This window comes from Lontra canadensis, unplaced genomic scaffold (genome assembly GCF_010015895.1).
Source record: "Lontra canadensis isolate GAN:19392208 unplaced genomic scaffold, GSC_riverotter_1.0 scaffold20, whole genome shotgun sequence".
In the NCBI taxonomy this organism is placed as follows: Eukaryota; Metazoa; Chordata; class Mammalia; order Carnivora; family Mustelidae; genus Lontra; species Lontra canadensis.
Window position 1 is genome coordinate 13,753,273 of NW_022631014.1, and position 17,617 is coordinate 13,770,889.

The window sequence follows — 17,617 nt, forward strand, 5'->3', positions numbered from 1 at the left end:
CAAAATGCCTCCAAGATGCTGAGAACACTGACAAGGCAGACCTCCTCCACCAGGGGACCACCCCGTGAACATTAGACTCCAAGACGCCACCGACTTATGGTTCAACTACAAATGTCTGCCAGCTTGACCCCAAGGAAATACTTGAACTGACTTCGAGTCCCAAAGTCTTCAGCCGTAGGGCCACCAAGGGTACAACAGAGGCTGCTCTCAGAAACTGGCCCAATACCACACAAAAATTCCCAAGACAGTGTCCTCTTTATTCAACAAATGCTTTACAGACAATTTTAAAACAGGTATCACCACAATTGTAGACGATAAAATTACATAAAAAGTTGTAGGTTTAAAAAATGCATATGAATGATAATTCGTTCTCATTTTCCTAATATTGGAATAATGGGGAACAGGCAATATGCTTCCCACTCCATCAGGTTTATAGATGACAAAACTGGTTGACATTGAGATTAGCTAAAACGACTGAACAGGGAAAGGATCTAAACACTAATCTCCCACACCTTTGGTTTCACGATCTTTCGGTAAGCTTGTAAACATGCCAGATTTACGTAGTTTAATGGATACCTGCTCACAGCCACCAACAAATTCAATTTCATCATTCCGAATGGTCTAATTTACCACACCTGGAGCATCTTCTGAACTGGTCTGGAATAAGTGTTCCAGAATGGATACCCCACCAGCCACTTTAGGAGACCAGCCTTAAAGAAGAAAGGATTCATTAGCTTCATTAATCATTAGATACATGCTACATTCAGCCAGGAAGTATATTCTTCATGCCCCATAGCCTTGTTTTTTAAAATAGACCGAAGGAATTTTTGTTAACTTTTTAATATAATTTCCAAGTTAATAGAAAAGTCATAATAGGAGATGCAACATGGGGGGTTTGGGGGATAGGAAAAGAATAAATGAAACCAGATGGGATCGGGAGGGAGACAAACCATAAGTGACTCTTAATCTCACAAAACAAACTGAGGGTTGCCGGGTGGAGGGGGGTCGGGAGAGGGGGGTGGGGTTATGGACATTGGGGAGGGTATGTGCTATGGTGAGTGCTGTGAAGTGTGCAAACCTGGGGATTCACAGACCTGTACCCCTGGGGATAAAAATACATTATATGTTTATAAAAAATTAAAAAAAAAATTATTAAATGCAAAAAAAAAAGTCATAATAGTACAAAGAATTACTTACTGCTAAAGAACTATTAACATCTTACCATAGTTGTTTTATCACCATACATATGTCTCTTGAGAGTAAGTCGCCAACAAATGTCCCTTTACCCCTAAAAACTTCGACGTACAACTACTAAAATCAAATAATTTACAAGGATACAGTACTATTACTTACAGACCTTATACAAATTTTCCAGTTGTCATAACACTATCATTTGTAGGAAAAGAAAATATCAGATCATGAGTTCTATTTAATAGTTGCAAAATGTACGTTTTGTATGATATGAAGGGAATTTATAGTTTCAAACTCAAAAACAAAGCAAAAATGAAGACGGAAACAAAACAAAACAAAAAGAAAAACACTAAAAATACCGGTAAGTGCTCCAATGCTACAAAGGAAAAGGAAGCAAGTGTTTAGATAAACAGAAATTCAGACAATTCCACGACACGAATAACTACAACTTAGCCTCCTCCAACTGAGGTCATGCTTTGCTTTTGTTCAAAAACACTATCCAGACTTAAACTTGATTTCATGGACGTAAGTTGGGTCCTCTTCCTTTAATATGAAGTTTTCTGAAGCATCTCTATGTCTACCCTGTAAAAATGGCCTATCTTTCTTACTCAAGCATGAGGAAGCCCTGGTGTTTGGGCCATTCTTTTACACTATCTTCCTGAGTTTCCACAGACTCTGAAGGAATCCTGAAGATGGACATTTGACAGAAATACTTCGGTTACGGGAATCTCTGAATTAACTAAGTGACTGCAAGAGTGATAAAACACACTTTGGGCCAAGGTAGCAATGGCGGACTTCTCATAAAAAAGCAAACAGCGCACACCAGCCAGGCCCATAAAAATTACCGCGAAGCATTTTGCTAGTCCAAAGAGCGACATAAACGTGAGCTGCTGTAGAATAAACGTGCAACAGAGCTCTCTGGACAGTGCTTCAACTTGTTAGGGACCCGTCCACTGAATGAGTCAGCTGGAACGTGCACACAGGAAAGTTGCGTGCTGTGCTGTTAGCCAAGGAGGTCAGGAGCCCCATTTTTAAGGTAGTAGTAATAGGGTGGGGCTCAGATACACAAGAATCTGAAAAGTGGTGTGTTCAAAATATGTGACCCCTTTCGGCCAAAGTGCACACACTCAGCTTAATGAACCTGGAGGCTTCTGTGTAAATCAAGATTCGTCTGCCAGTTCTTACAAAAGCCAAAGGGCCAAGGAGCCCCCCTCCACCAGCCCTAAAAGCCCAGGTGAAGAAAAGACAGGACAAGCAAGCAAAGTCATTACTAAGGAGGATTGTGAAGGCTGTGAACATGGCCCTGAAGCAGTGATGCTTCCTGACCAAGGAAAAGGACCACCAGACATCAACTACTCACAGAACGAGATTCTGCCCGTGGGAGGGAAACAAAACCACTCATTAAACCATGAGGCCCCCTTTTTTGGGAAGGCCACAGCAGGAGAGCGCGAGTGAGGGATAAAACACAATAATGATTATCTCCGGGCGAAATAAGCTAGTACAGGTCTACCCTGAGGCAAAGCCCTCCATGATCTCATCCATGAAATGAGGGGGTTGGAGATCTCCAAGTTCTTTCCAGAGCGATGGAAAGAAAACACACTTTGGAGTCAGACATATTGTGGCTCCGCAACTTACTTACTGACTGTGTGACACAACTTACTTTCTGACTGTGCGACACATAAAGACTGTGAGTCAATATATGCCTCAGTTTCTTCATCTGGGGAACAGAGATTCTACCTGCATCAGTTAAGGTTAGATCTAGCTGTAAATCGTGGCTTTCAGAAAATGCTTATTCTCCCTATCATGGAAAATTCCAGTGGCAGGCAGCCCAAGATTTGTGAGATGGCTCTGACCAACAGAATTGTCAGAGGCCAAGTCTCTTCTGTCCTGATGGCCTTCATCTCAGTCACCTCAAGCCTCAAGATGGCTGCCGGAATTCCAGCCACCACGGCTGTATTCTGGTTGCAGCCATATGTCTATATTCCAAGAGCAAAGGGAAAAAAAGGAATGGTCCAAAGACACTTCCGGAAGACTAGTTTGTGAGAACTCTGCTTATGTTTAGAATATAATCACATGGTCATCCCTAGCTGAGAGGGAAATGAAGGATGCAAATATAGTTTTCTCGGGGACAACTGTATATCTAGCTAGACCCTGGTGTTCTGTGACAACAGGAGGAGGAGAGAACGGACAGATCTGCAATAGCCCCCATCTCCTTTGAAGGGTTCAACTTAATAACAGATGTAAAATCTGATGCTTCCTGGACCCACAAATGTACTCCTTCCAGTAACACTGACAGCTTACGATCTGGGGTCTCTCAGCCACATAAGAGGTCCTTCATGCAATAGCCTCCTACAGCCTCGCCTCTGGTTGCACCCCACAACCCGCACTGCAGCCACACAAACCTACCTTCTCCTCCATCCTGCTTCCAAACCTTGATCCTCAGAAAGCCTCCTCCCGGGGAAGCCCTCCCTGGGCTCCCATCTGCGGGATGAAGCCCTCTCGTCAACATTCTGGGTCTTGCTCACCCGCCCCTTCCCCTCTGTCCCCAGGCAGAGCTGGCGTTCTCACTGATGGGTGCTTCCCTGACGGGAGAGTCCCCAGCTGTACGCTACCCACAGCTTGCCAGTTGCTGTCCTCAGCCCTTCACACACAGTTTCTCAGCCGACCCCAACGACCCTACGACATGGACGCTTTATCACCCCCATTTCACAGGTAAAGAAACAGAGGCACACACGGAGAGGTTGTTACAGCTTGTCCAAAATCAAGCAGGTAGGAAAGAGCCGAGGCAGGACTCAAGCCAGGCCCAGGACCACAGAACCCGTCCTGCACTACTTGATTAAGGGGCCGGGTGTCATTTTAGAGCAGGGATGGTCAAACTCCATCCCACAGGCTAAATCCAGCCCACCACCTGTTTTCGTAAATAAAGTTTTGTTGGAACACAGACGCACCCACTTGTTTGCCACAGGAGCATTGCAGAGTTGCCACGGAGACTGGAGAGCCCACGAAGCCTGAAATATTAACTACCCAGCCCTCAAAGGAAGAGTTTGCCCACCCCTGCTTTAGGTGGTCGGCTCCTCAAAATCTGGCCTGTGTTTTCTCGTTCCTGCGTCCTCAGCGTCTCACCTGGCATTTGGCACACACACAAAAGGGGCCCCACAAATACGCGGGGTGTGAACATTCCAGCAGGCCTAATTACAAGTGAAGAGGAGTACATGTGGGGGCTGATACTGCCTGCCTACTCAGGACTTGGCAAGTTTCCCGAGTCCGTCCAGATTCCACTTCACAACCAAGACGCCCCGGAAAACTGTGGCAGAGGTTTCCATTGTGTCGTTAGCAGCGCGCCCCCAACCCACGCCTCGGACAGACTGACCACTGCAGAACGGTTTGAGGGTCTTCTGTCTTCATCACCAAACCCATCTGAGTCTCCTGAACAAGTGGCTCAGATGGAACCCCAGGTCTCCCACACGTGGGAGAACGTAAATCCTACTGCTTCCGAGGCAGTCCTAATCCCACAGTCCTCCCCTGCTCACAGGGCACTGATCACATAACTGGCTTTGCAGGTAAACACTCAACACATTCTAGAAAAGAGTCATTAAAACTGATGCTGGTCGCCCTTCAACTTGTTGTATTTTCATCAAAATATTTATAGGAAGGGACCTAACCACATGAAAACATAAATAGCCCTCTGAAAACTATAGCACAGCATGAAAAGGTTATTCATGGCTCAAATGCCTCCTTTGACCTTCAGAGAATAGGCTTGCCACAGGACTGTGTATAATGTTTCCTAATTTTATCATAATTATTGATGTCACTGCACGAGGCACAAATAAAGCACTTTCTTTCTGGGTTGTGACCATATTCGATCCAGTCTGGGTTATCAAAAGTCACATTCTGGATGGTTTTCTTGTTAATTCTGTCTTGGCCTGGTCCCAAATCACATCAGGCAGGAGCCAGGCAGAGCAGCAGAAAACCTCCCACATTTCCGGAGCCATTGCTTCAAACCTCCTTTCGGGACACAAAGGCTGCATCTCTTCTTTTTCCCAGAGTTTTCAAACAACTGTCCACTAGAGCAGGCTCTGAGGAATCCCAGGCTCCACAGGAAAGGAACAGAGTCATCCAGGAGACAAATCAAATAATTTGTCACCTAGGTCCCCGTGCAGAGGAGAAAGGGCTTAGAAAAACCTGCCTATTTGCTAAGGTTGGGGTCTAAAACCCCAACCAGCTCGTCCCCACGGTTCCACAAAGTTACCCATCCGTCTAAAATATAGGACTCCCAGTAGACAAACTTTCACCGAGGACCGACAGAGCACTACCCACTGCACTAGACCGCCCGTGACAGCCTCACAAAGGCACTACAAGGTTACGGTCATTGCACAGATGAGCAAGCCAGGGCTGGAAGAGCTAAGTGACTTGTCCAAGGTCACCTCACAAAAAAAAAAAAAAAAAAAAGAGGCTAAGCTGGAATGGCAAAGAGGTCTAACCACTTCATTACCCTGTGTTCCCACAGGTGGCCCTCTCAGAAGCTGGCTGGGATGCAGAGCAACCCATTCATTCCCACAGGGCTGGTGGAGTGGGAAATGCTTCAGCCTCTCTGGAGAACACTCTGGGAGTTTCTCCATGCCCCATCCTATGACCCTGCAATTCCCTTCTCTAGGACATTCAGAGAGAAGAAATAAAGAGAAATAAAATATAATAATAAATATTAAAATATAATATTTATATTAAATATAATAAAAGTATTAAATATAATAAATATAATATAAAATAAAAAATAAAGAGAAATAAAAGCACATGCCCACACAAAGGCTTACAACATACAACAGTTTTATTGGCAGTAGTAAAAAATGGGAAACAGCCCAAATGGCCCCCTACAAGAGAATGGATAAACTGTGGTATAACCCCAGAATGTCAGATTACTCGACAACAACGACAACAACAAAATTATAATCTACTGATAGATACAGCATCATGGAGAAATCTCGAACATCAGGCATACCAAAATAAACCAGACTCCAAAAAGGATATCCTGCATGGGTTCCTCTATATGAAACCCAAGAACAGACCAAACTAATTCACAGCAATAAAAATCAGAAACAGATTACAGGGGAAGGAGAGCTGACTGGCAAGGAGCACAGGGAAATTGCGGGGGGGGGGGGATCAGAGAATGTTCTGTACTTTCTGAAGCAGGGCTTACATGGTACAGTTGTCAAAATTCATCAAATAGAACACCTGAGACCCGGTTCTTTTACTGTATTTAATTATACTTTTTAAAAAACAAAAGTCCTCAGGCTAATGAGTCATTCAGATGACAAAATGGAAGACACAGATTATTACATGTATACTTATTTCCAAGGTGATTACTCAATGGTATTTACAGAAAGCCCAAAGAAAGTCTCATTCGCCCATGAAAGCAAATTGGGTTTGCTCCCTGGCATTAGAAAGAGTTTCCTTCACAATAATGCCTACCTTGCATTTGCCCAAGGGGTCTGTCTAGCAGACAGAGATGAATGAATCCACCAATCCTTACTGACCAGCCAACTTACAGTCATGACAGCAACCCTTTCAGGACAGAGACGGCTGTCACCATGGCAACCAGGGAAGGGTGGGAAAGGTGGATGGGGAAGGGAGACTAGAGAGATTCAGAACCTCCTCAGAATTATGACTCTGTGGATGCTGTGCATGCCATACCTGACCCCCACAACGTCCACATCCTAATCCCTGGAAACTGCGAGTGTTACCTTATAGTGCGTATGGCACCCATGATTCAAGGAAGGATTTTAAAATGGGGAGATTATCCTGGATGATCTTGGTGGGCCCTAAATGCAGTCACAGGAGTCCTTCCAAGAGGGAGGAAGAGGGAGACTTGACACACACAGAGGAGAGGGCAATGCAGAGACAGAGGCAGAACCTGGAATGAGGGCTTATGAGCCAAGGAATGCCGGCAGCCACCAGAAGCTGGAGGAAGCAAGAAATTAATTGTCCCTTACAGTATCTGGTGAAAGCGTGGGCCTGCCAAGACCTTGATTTTGGCCCAGTGGAACTAACTTCAGACTTCTGGCCTCCAGAGCCGTGAGAAAATAAACGTCTATTGTTGGGAGCCTCCACATTTGTTGTCATTTGTTACAACAGCCATATGAAACTAATACAGATCGGGAGCCTTAAGTCCAGGATTGTTTCTGTCAGGTGTCCACACTCCTCCAATATCAATTCAAACTTTTAAGAAATATTCAAATTAATAAAAGGGATTTTTTCCCTTGAAAGAATACATCAGAGAATAGCCTCATGACAGTGGATCAGGCAAAGATTTCCTAAACAGGACTCAAAAAGAACTAATCATAAAGGAAAAAAAATTTATTTTTTTAAGATTTTATTTATTTATTATAGAGAGAGAGGGTGGGCACTCGAGCAGGGAGGAGGAGCAGAGGGGGAAGGGAAGCAGGCTCCCCACTGATCAGGGAGCCCAACGCGGGGCTCAATCCCAGGACCCTGGGATCATGACCTGAGCCAAAGGCATACACTTAACCAACTGAGCCACCCAGGCACCCCAGGAAAAAAAATTTTAAATGTGACTATATTAAAATTTAAAATTTGTGTTTATCAAGACAAACATGGCAAAGAGATGACAAAACAAAACATAGTGAAGGTATCTGCTCTCTCTATGCGGTGCCCACATGCACGTGTACATATACCCATCAACAAACTTGTATCTGGAATCTATAAAGAACTTTCCCAAGTCAATATGAAAAAGGCAGACACCCCAGTATACAAATGGTCAAAGATTTACACAGCACCTCACGAAATGTGAAATCCAAATGGCCAGAAGGCAAACAAAAAGATGTAAAACTTTATTAGTCATCAAGAAATTAAAACCATAATCAGATGCCACCACCCACCCAACAGACTGGCTGAAACAAGAAGAGACACTATCAAGTGTCGATGAGGACGAGGAGCCCCTGGAACCCTCATACACTTCTAGTGGGAATGTTAACAGACACAACCACTTTGTAAAACCCTCTGGCAGCCTCTAATAAGCTGGACACTTGCAAACACTGTCACATAAGATCTCACTCCTAGGTATACACTCAGAGAAATGCATACATATGTTCTCCAAACCATACAGCAGTGTTATTTGCAAGGAAAACCCAGGAAGAGGTCAATCTGTGGTCAATGTCAGTGTGTTTAATATATCCACACGGTGGAATTACAAACGGCAGTGGACGCAGACTTACAATTATACACAGCAACATGGAGGGGCTTACAAGCATGTTAAGAGTGAGATGCCTGGCACAAAAGATCACATGCTGTACGATATGAAAGTCAAGAAGAGGCCTAGCTCATGCAAGGTACTGCAAGTCAACAGTGGAGGCCCGGTGGGGGAAATGACTGGAAAGGAGGCGGGAAGGGGCTGGCTGCTGGTTCTCGATCTGGGTATGTCCCATTTACAAAAACCCACGGAACTCTGTACACTTAGAAGTTGTGTACTCTTCTGAATGTATGTTAAATTTCAACCTTACTCTCAAAAACTAGTTACTCAGAGATAGGTAAAAATTTTTCCCCCTCTGTAATTTTCAGACTGCAGATGGATGCAAGTTCACCTCAGGGAAAAAAAATAATAATGGGGGAAAAAAGGAGAAATAGTATCACCCACCACCCACCAACAAAGGAAACCCATGGTCATCATTTGGCATATATCTCCTCAGATACACACAATTTTCAAAAGGGAGAGGAAGAGCGCATCCCACAGGGAGGGGTTAACTCAGGCAGGTCCTCAATAAATATTGTGAACCATAAGTGAATAAATCACATTATATGTACTTGTGTAACCTAGGCAACCACCCCTTTATTATCGCTGTCTGTGAAGTAATCCAGCGTCCCTAAAGGATTTGAGTACACAGGCTCACAGCAATCCGGCAATCCAGACAGCAAGACGTGTGAATACTTTCTAAGTACATGTGGGCAAGAACAGAAAACCCAGAGCCACGATTTTTCAACTCTGGTATCACCAACTGCCTCTAAAATTTGCAGAGTACTCAAAAAGCATTTATTTTAATTCAGAGTGGTTTTAAAAGTTAATATATACCCCCTCGACTTCTCTAAATGAGCCAAGTAGCCCCAAAACCCTGGAAAACCATGACCAGAGGCTAAACACTGCATTCCCAAAGCATGTCATTAATGCAGATTGGGTCAAAACCAAGCCCTGGATATTTGGTCACTAAAGGCCCACACTAGGTGAGCAGCGGTGGGCCCTAAGTCAGGGAGGGCACATCACAAGATAAGTCAGACTTGCTGACCCGGAAGATAAAACCCAAAGTTTGCAGACAGCAGAGCAAATGAGAAGACCTATGAACTCTGGGAGTCCACAAGGCCATAAAAGCAGGCAGAGAACCAAGAATTACAACAACAGTAGCTAACACTGGCTGAAACACAAGTAAACTCTGGTTTAACTTCTTCTCTGTCATTCATTCAGTCTCCTAGTTATTCGATAGTATCTACTGAACCCTTATTACATGCCAGACTCTGTTGTAGACATTGGGGATACAGCAGTAAATAAAGCAAATTATTCTCTGTCCTCAGGGAGCTTACATCCCGTGCAGAGACCAGAATAAAATATGGAGCGTGTCAGACGGTGGTGATTATGGAGAAAAAGAGAGCAGGGAAAGGAGACAGGGATCTGAGGCTGGAGGAGGGGAGTAATTCACTTGCCGTAGTGATGCAAATGTTTGCTGGGTTCCAAGTTTTAAAATGATGCCTTCAAAACCAAATCCTCATATGCTCGCCAAAGAACTCTGGGATAATTATGTTAATGGAGTCCCAGGGTAACCACAGCATTCAGAAAATAAACCAAGAACTTTATGGACCAGAAAGGATCCATTTAAGAGGGACAAACTGAAGATCCAATATTAGCCTCCAGTTCTCCAGATCTTGCTATGCACTGTTCTCAGCCACTTACAGACCAGTATCCTCACGTCATCTTCACACTGAACTAATGAGAAGGGTAACATCTTTTCTCCATTTAAGAGATGAGAAAACAGAAGCCCAGAGCAATTAAGGAAGTGCCCCAAGGTGACACGCGTGCTAAATACTGATGTCAGGGTTTGGCCCCAGGGTCCACACTCCCCTTACGTTCTAAATAAATGGCTACTGCTGGCCTGAGGTGTTATTTTGCTCATACTACCTTACTTATTCTATTCAAGACTTGCCTTTAAATATCTTTTTAAAGATTTATTTATGTATTTGAGAAAGAGAGGGTGCACATGTGAGGCGGGGGGGGGGGGCGGGGAGTCTTGAGCAGGCTCCCTGCTGAGCATGTGGGGTTCGATCTCAGAACCCTGAGATCATGATCTGAGCCGAAACCGAGACTCAGATGCTTAACTGACTGAGTCACCCAGGGCACCCCTTGCCTTTTAATACTTTAGAGTTCTTACAACCCCATTAATCTCTCTCTCTCTCTCTCTCTCTCTCACACACACACACACACACACAGGAGGTGGGTTTCATATTTGTAATATCTTCTTTTCTCTAGATAATAAAAACTGAATGGCAATGAGGACCCTCAAATATTTAAATACCACTTTTTAGATCCAATTAGAAATTACTTTCTCAAACACCTGTTGTTATGAGCAAACCCAAAATAGTTCTCTTGGGTGAGACTAAAATTAGCCTTAGGGCAAATTAGAGTTCATATAGCCAATTTCTCACTTGGTGTAGACATCTCAAACTGAACACAGCCCAAAGGGAACTCCTGGTTGTCCCCTATCCTCCCCTGTGACCCTCATCTCTATAAAGAATACCTCAACATCCCAAGTCTCTCAGAGCTCCAAACTCAAAAGTTCTCCCTGGCTCCCCTCTCTCTCTCACCTCCTCATCCAACCTATCAGCAATTTCTAGCCTCCCTACCCCAAAAATGTACTGTTCCTCCACTTCCCCTATCCCCCAAGGGCAAGCCACTGGTATCCTCTGTTTAGACCCCCGCGAGGAGCTCGTCAATGGTCTCTCTGACTGACCCTTTGAAAACCTCATCTCCACATAGTACCCAGAGAGAACTTTTTTTTTTAAGATTTTATTCATTTATTTGATGGAGAGACAGAGCACAAGCAGAGGGGAGCAGCAGGCAGAGGGAGAGGGAGAAGCAGTCTCCCCGCGAGCAGGGAGCTGGATGCGAGCCTCCATCCCAAGACCCTGGGATCACAATCTGAGCCTGAGCCGAAGGCAGATGCCTAACCGACTGAGCCACCCAAACACCCCTGGAGTGAACTTTTTAAATCACAAATCCAAATGTCTCATCTCTCCGCCTAAAATCCTTCTGGACCACCAGAACACAGCCTCGAATTCTTCCCTTGGCCTACAGGGCGCCGTGTGACCTGGCACTGGCCTGCATCTCCTAGCTCTTGGGATTCACTCTCCCCCTGCTTCATTCCCTATGAAAACCAAAACAGGAGTGAACAGATAGTTCTCTAGATTAAAACATGAGTAGCAGTAAAGACACTAGATCCACACATATCATTTCCACAAATACTTATTTTTCATCATTTTTTTAATACTGTTGACCCTTGAACAACAGGGGTTCAAACTGTGCAGGTCCAGGAAGACACAGATTTTTTTTTTTTTACATAAATACAGCAGTACCGTAAGTATATTTTCTCTTCCTTATAATTTCCTTAATAACATTTTCTTTTCCCTAGCTTACTTTATTGTAATATATAAGACACATAACAGTCAAAACATGTGTTCATCAACTGTTTATGTTATTGGTAAGGCTTTTGGCTGACAGTAAGCTATCAGTAGTTAAGTTCTGGGGAAGTTGAGAGTTATATAGGATATTCGACTGTACAGGGTTCGGTCCCCTTAACCTCTTGGTTGTTCAAGGCCAACTTTATTTTTTTCATCTTCATAGCACCTGCCACTTATGTGGTTGTTTTGTTCATCTGTTTAGATGCATTCCCTCTTTAACACCATCTTATAGAACTACACCTTACTGTGATACCAGAAATATTTTCCCTTAGCTGTAATGATTACAGAGTCTCCTCGGTGTACCTTTTCACCATGCTCTGATCTATTTCGCACTCCCTCAGCCCATGGGTGTGAGCCCAAGTACTCTGGATGTACTCTCCTGACTTGAGTGTGTCCCATCACGTGCAGCCTTCTCTCCTGGAGCCTCTCTATCCGTCACCTGGTTTATGCTCCACCCCAAACTGCCTTCCTGGAGGAGTGGCTACAGGGCCAAGCGTGCTACCAGTGAATGGTGGCAGAAAATGACACTGAGTGTTAGAATATACACTCTTAGCAACGTGAGGTCCCCCAAGAGGACACTTGAGTAAAAACTGCTCTCAGATGATAGGTACCACATCCTGGAAACTGGTGAAGGGCGCAGTCTGGAAACACATGCTAGCCAAGAACTCCGTGGCTAGAGATTTGTCGTGAACCGTAGGCAACTTAAAAAGTACTGCCAAAAGAATATACCACGAGGTCCAAAAGAGAAGGTAATTTGCATGGGGTCACCCCACTGTTTGTACCCTAGACTAGGGAGCTCTGGACTCCTTCCTCTCAATTCTGCATGCCCTGCGCTACTTCAAGGGAAGACGCCTATGCATTCTGCACACTGGAATAGCTCCAGCTCAGCACTTCTTGGCCTTTGGCTAAGATCAAGTGGAAGAGCTCCAGCCTAGCACATAGTAGGTCCTCAATAAATTTAGTCTCTGAATAAACAAACTCATGAACAAGTGAATGTATTCCTTCTCCTCTTCTCTTTTCCTTTTCACTGTTCCAGACCTCTCCTTGAGAGGAAAAAAATGTGCAATCACTGAATCATCACAAATCCTCTCCAGACCACTAACGGACCCTCGGCCACAGTTCAGAGAACGCGGATGTAGGGAACAGAGACCTGGCCACTGAGACATTAACCATTAGAAAGAGACAATGCTCTGGGAGTCAGTGGTTACTGAGAAAATCATGAGTGTACTGGGGTTAAGAAGAAACACTGGCAGCTATAGACCACAGTAAACAAACTCAACAAAGCTAAGACCTCACCAGTGTATGCAGTGCATTTCACCTACACAGCCTGCTATTATTATTCCTATTATTATTATCATTGATTTCCTATTCCCGATCTGGCATAACCTAAATACCCCAGTGGATTTAAAATTATACAAAAGCATGAGTGACTCCAATTCCTCCTAAATCCACAGCAAAGAGCAAATCCTTTAATATGCATTGCAGGTAAAATACCGTCCCCAAGTGAAACAACTGTAATCCAGGGTAAAATCTCTGTTGGCCTCATAAGCTACTTGTAAAAAAAAAGAGAGAGAGCAAGAGCACTTTAAGTGACTGCCCAACACACAAAACAGACGCTGTCACCAACACGGCACAATTACCAAGAACTGAAATCAGATTTAGTCATCTCATGTCTCCCTCATCCTACACACTCTACCTGTTCTTTTTCAGCTTTCAAAAATTGAAGGAGGAAAAGAAGAGGCAACAGCACACAGCAGGTCTATTTTGAGAAATAAAAAGATTCAAAAGTTACAGTGCAACTTCCACTGACATAGTAGCAGATCTCCGAGGAAACCCAGGTGACTCAGAAAGTTCTCTGTCTCTAGTATCTATACAGAAACAACTCAGTGTCCATACTTAGGGAGTCATCTTCCTCCTAGTTGAGTTTCCTGTTAAGTAACTGCCTGATCAAAGTTTCCTCTGGAAGCAATCTGAACGTTTCCAATCCATCTGCAGGGAGAGAGCACCAAGGAATCTAGTCTAATCAGCAGAGAGAAGCAAGAGTTCCCAGGGTCAGGTTCAAACTCCACAAGCATCCTTTTAAGAACTCCAAGTCCTAAGATCCAAGGGCTATTAAGAGCAGAACAAAAGATCTAATCAACAAACTCTCCAAAAATCCCCATTCCTCTTGCATGGACGTTTGTATCTCCCTCTGGCTTGTTTTTGAAAAACAAAGTATTAAAAAACAAACTTAAGAGAGAAAGAAAGGAAGGAAGAAAGGAGGAAAGAACTGTAAATAGCAGCACCACATCCGCTCCATCCAAGTCTTCCTCACTATCCTTTCTATTGAGCCCCATATATTTTCACCAATACAAGTGCGCTGGGAGCTCCTTCCCTTGACATCCCCATCCTTCCGCCTGGCCATAACTAGGTTTCCCAACTGTGAGGGTAGAGTGAGTGAGCAAAGAACTTCAAAGGCACCTAAAGCGGGGGGAAATAACAATTTAAATAGCAAACTGTCCATTTCCAAAGGGGAGAGTTTGTTTAAATTTAAAAAAAAAAAAAAAAAACTAAACTTCTGTTGCAGAGATTGGAGGTCTCAAGCCTCCGACGGGGCAGGAGGTAGCATGCGCTCTGGAAAGCGCCGAATAAGTGGAAGGTTTTGTCGGTGGTGGTGGTGTTTTTAAACACTAAAGTTGTAAAGGAACTATATTACGGAGAGTATTGTTCTGATGGGACCGGCTGTATTAAAGCTTTTTCAGCCAGGCACAAAGCACGACCCCCCCACCCCCCCACCCCCGCCTCCCTTCCTCAGCCATTCTTCAGGAGTGCGGGAAACCGCTAGCAGGCAGGCCTGGGACCAGCGGGCTCCTCCCGCCACTCCAGTCCCTGCAGGTGCCGGTGCAAAAGAAAACCGGGGCTCTCGCCCCCCCTTCCCCGCCACTGCGGTGCTGGGGTGGGGTCACAGCGCGCCCCATGCCGGGCGCCGCACCTGGAAAGGAGCGGGGGCGCAGGAAGAGCCCCCGCCGCGGCGGCTCCCGCTCGGCGGGTAGCACAGTCGCGCACGCACACACACACAGACACCGAGAGCAGCGCGCGGGGAGGGGCGCGCGGTGGCGCGGGCGGCGGGCGCGTTACCTGTTCTGCCAGCCCTGGAGGAGGTTGGTGTATTTGCTGAGCACGCCCTCGAGCGCCGGCTCCCTCCTGCGGCCACCTCCTCCGGACGGACTAGCGGCCACCGAGCCCGGGCTGCTCCGGCTGCCCCCGCCGCCGAACCCCGCTACCGCCGACCGGCTGGAGACCCCCCGGCCGGCCAGGGAGCAGGAGGGCGAGGAGCCCGCCGAGGTGGCGCGGCTGCTGCTGCGGCTGCTGCTGTTGCTGCCTCCGCCGCCGTCTGCGCCTTGGGCCGCCCTCTCCATGGTCCGTGCGCGCCGGGAACGCGGGTGCCCGCCGCGGTGGCGGCCCCGGCGCTGGAGCTCCTGGCGCGGCGGCGGCGGCTGCTGCTGCTACAGCTCCCGGCGCCCGGGCCGCGCGTGGCTGCTCCAAATCCCCGGGAAATGCCTGACTCATACAGGAGGAAGAGGAGGAGGCGAAGGAGAGCTGGGAAGGAAGCCAACGGGGCTGGATGCAGCTGCGGCCGCCCCTCCTCCAGCCGCGGCCCCGGCCCGGGCCCCTCCCTCCGCACTAGTTTCCCCGGCAAGTTCGGAGCGGGTGGCCGGTTCGGCTAGCCTTCCTCGGGTTCCTCTTCCTCTTCTTTCGAGTCCCCTCAGCCGTTCGGTCCCGGGGGCGGGGGGCGCTGCCGGGCCCCTAGCCGCAGGGTGGGCACGCCCTGTCACCCTCGCGTTCCTTCTGCCGCCCCCTCTCGGATCCGAAGGGGCGACAGGGAATCTCCGCGCGTTCCTCCCCACCCCCAACCCACCTCGGGACCTGGAGGGAGGGGCGGCCCCACCCACCCGGTCCAGCCGGATATGGACCCGCCCGGCCTGACACAGGCACACACGCACAGTCCCTCTCTCTGCCTTCCGCACCGAGCCTGGGCCAGATACACGTACACGGTAACCTGGCAGTGAGCCTCACAGGCCGAGTAAAGTCACAGGGCGGCAACGTCTTCCAGGTTCTCCTGCCTGTCGAGTAGGGGAGGGAGGGCAGGTCGAAATTTCTTTCTTGCAGGTGAGCTCAGCGCCCAGCGTTTTCACGCTGCAGAGTTACGGTAAATGCATCATGGACACCAGGGCCCTGACTGAAGTGGGGCCAGAGAACTCAGGTTCCTGCCAGTGCCTCCTTACGCTGAGTGCTCTGGGTGCCTCACTCGCCTCACCCTAATCCCCACACTGATGGACCCATAAATCTGGCAAGTCAAACCTAGGGAGCCGTGTTACCATAAGCACCTAACCCTGGGAACCAGGGAACCTAAAACTGGTTAGAGTGCACTAAAGGTAAAGGAAAGTAACAGACAGATTTACAATCATAGTGATGTGTTCTCTGCTGGCTATAACTTCTTCCCTGCACTCCCCACCCCAAGACAAGCCGAGCTGCTGCAACTAGGTCTCTAAAACTAAAATTGTTGCTCTTTGGTAAAAGGAGATGAGTTGCACTCTCTCCACCACTAATAATTTTTGTGAGTATAAATATCCAATGCAATCTGGAAGTTTCTAAAATTACCTAGAAAAATAGCTTTGAGGAGCTCAGACACCACACACACACAGTGATAGATTGATAGGTAATCCCTGCCTAAAGGATCCACAAAGCCATAAAGCAGATAAATAATTCAACAGTTTAAAAAAAATTACTAAATGGAATAGAGTCAGCTCTCGTAGATGCAATTCCTCAAGCCCCACCCCTTTCTATAGAAGCTTCATATCCTTCCAGAAAGCTTTCTAAGGTGGTTTACCTCTAGAAATTTTCATGGAGAAGTTTCTGGGGCTGATTAGAAGTGGTTATGCACTGAATAAATTACAATTCCAGGTGCCTATACAGTGTAAAAGGAGAAAAGGTCCCCCAAAAAGATTCCATGGTAGGAAAGACTGACTCTGAAGCCAGATGGAGCGGAGTAGGAATCTATGACCTCCATGGAGTTACCTCTTTTAGGCTTTGTTTTCTCACCCACAAAATGAGACCAAATGGTACTACTGGCTGTGAGACTATTTATTTGTTCAAGATATTTACCACCTCTCCCTGTGGGAGTATCCTCCCTCCTGGTTGACCTCAGGCTTGGCCATAGGGCTGCTTTGGCCAGTGGAATAGAAACAGATGTAACATACACCACTTCTAAGCATAAGCTTTAAGAGCCATCATGTGGTTCAACCATCTTTCTCTTTTCCTTCTACCAGGCAATCTGCATGTCCCAGATAAAGGATCCCTTCCAGTCTGGGTCCCGCATGGAGAAGACCTGTGGAATTCGGCAGAGCCAAAGCCAGTTAGCATTGGCCATGTCACATGCACAAAATGTCTGTTATAAACCACAGAAATTTTATTTTTTTTACAGATTTTACTTATTTGAGAGAGAGAGCAGAAAGCCCAAGTTGGGGGGTGAAGGTGGGGGTTGGAGGGAGAGGAATTAGAGGGAGAGGGAGAAGCAGACTCCTGGTGAGCAGGGAACCTGACGTAGGACTCAATCCCAGGACTGCAAGACCACAACCTGAGCCAAAGGCAGATGCTTAACCAACTGAGCCACCCAGATGCCCTGAGATTTTCTTTTACGATTTTTAAAAATTTA

At 46.4% G+C, this 17,617-nt stretch overlaps 1 protein-coding gene across 2 annotated transcripts in view; it reads right to left on the reverse strand.

Moving 5' to 3' along the window:
- The window catches only part of OSBPL10 (oxysterol binding protein like 10), a 302,022-nt gene extending 286,222 nt beyond the window's left edge, over positions 1-15,800 (reverse strand). The window contains exon 1 of one of the 2 annotated variants that reach the window (XM_032861033.1): positions 15,040-15,800. In XM_032861033.1, the coding sequence (XP_032716924.1) occupies positions 15,040-15,320 (281 nt within the window). In that variant the 5' untranslated portion in view covers positions 15,321-15,800. The remainder of the gene's footprint in view (positions 1-15,039) is intronic. The other variant, XM_032861034.1, reaches the window with a different exon arrangement.
- Between the last annotated feature and the right edge of the window lie 1,817 nt (positions 15,801-17,617).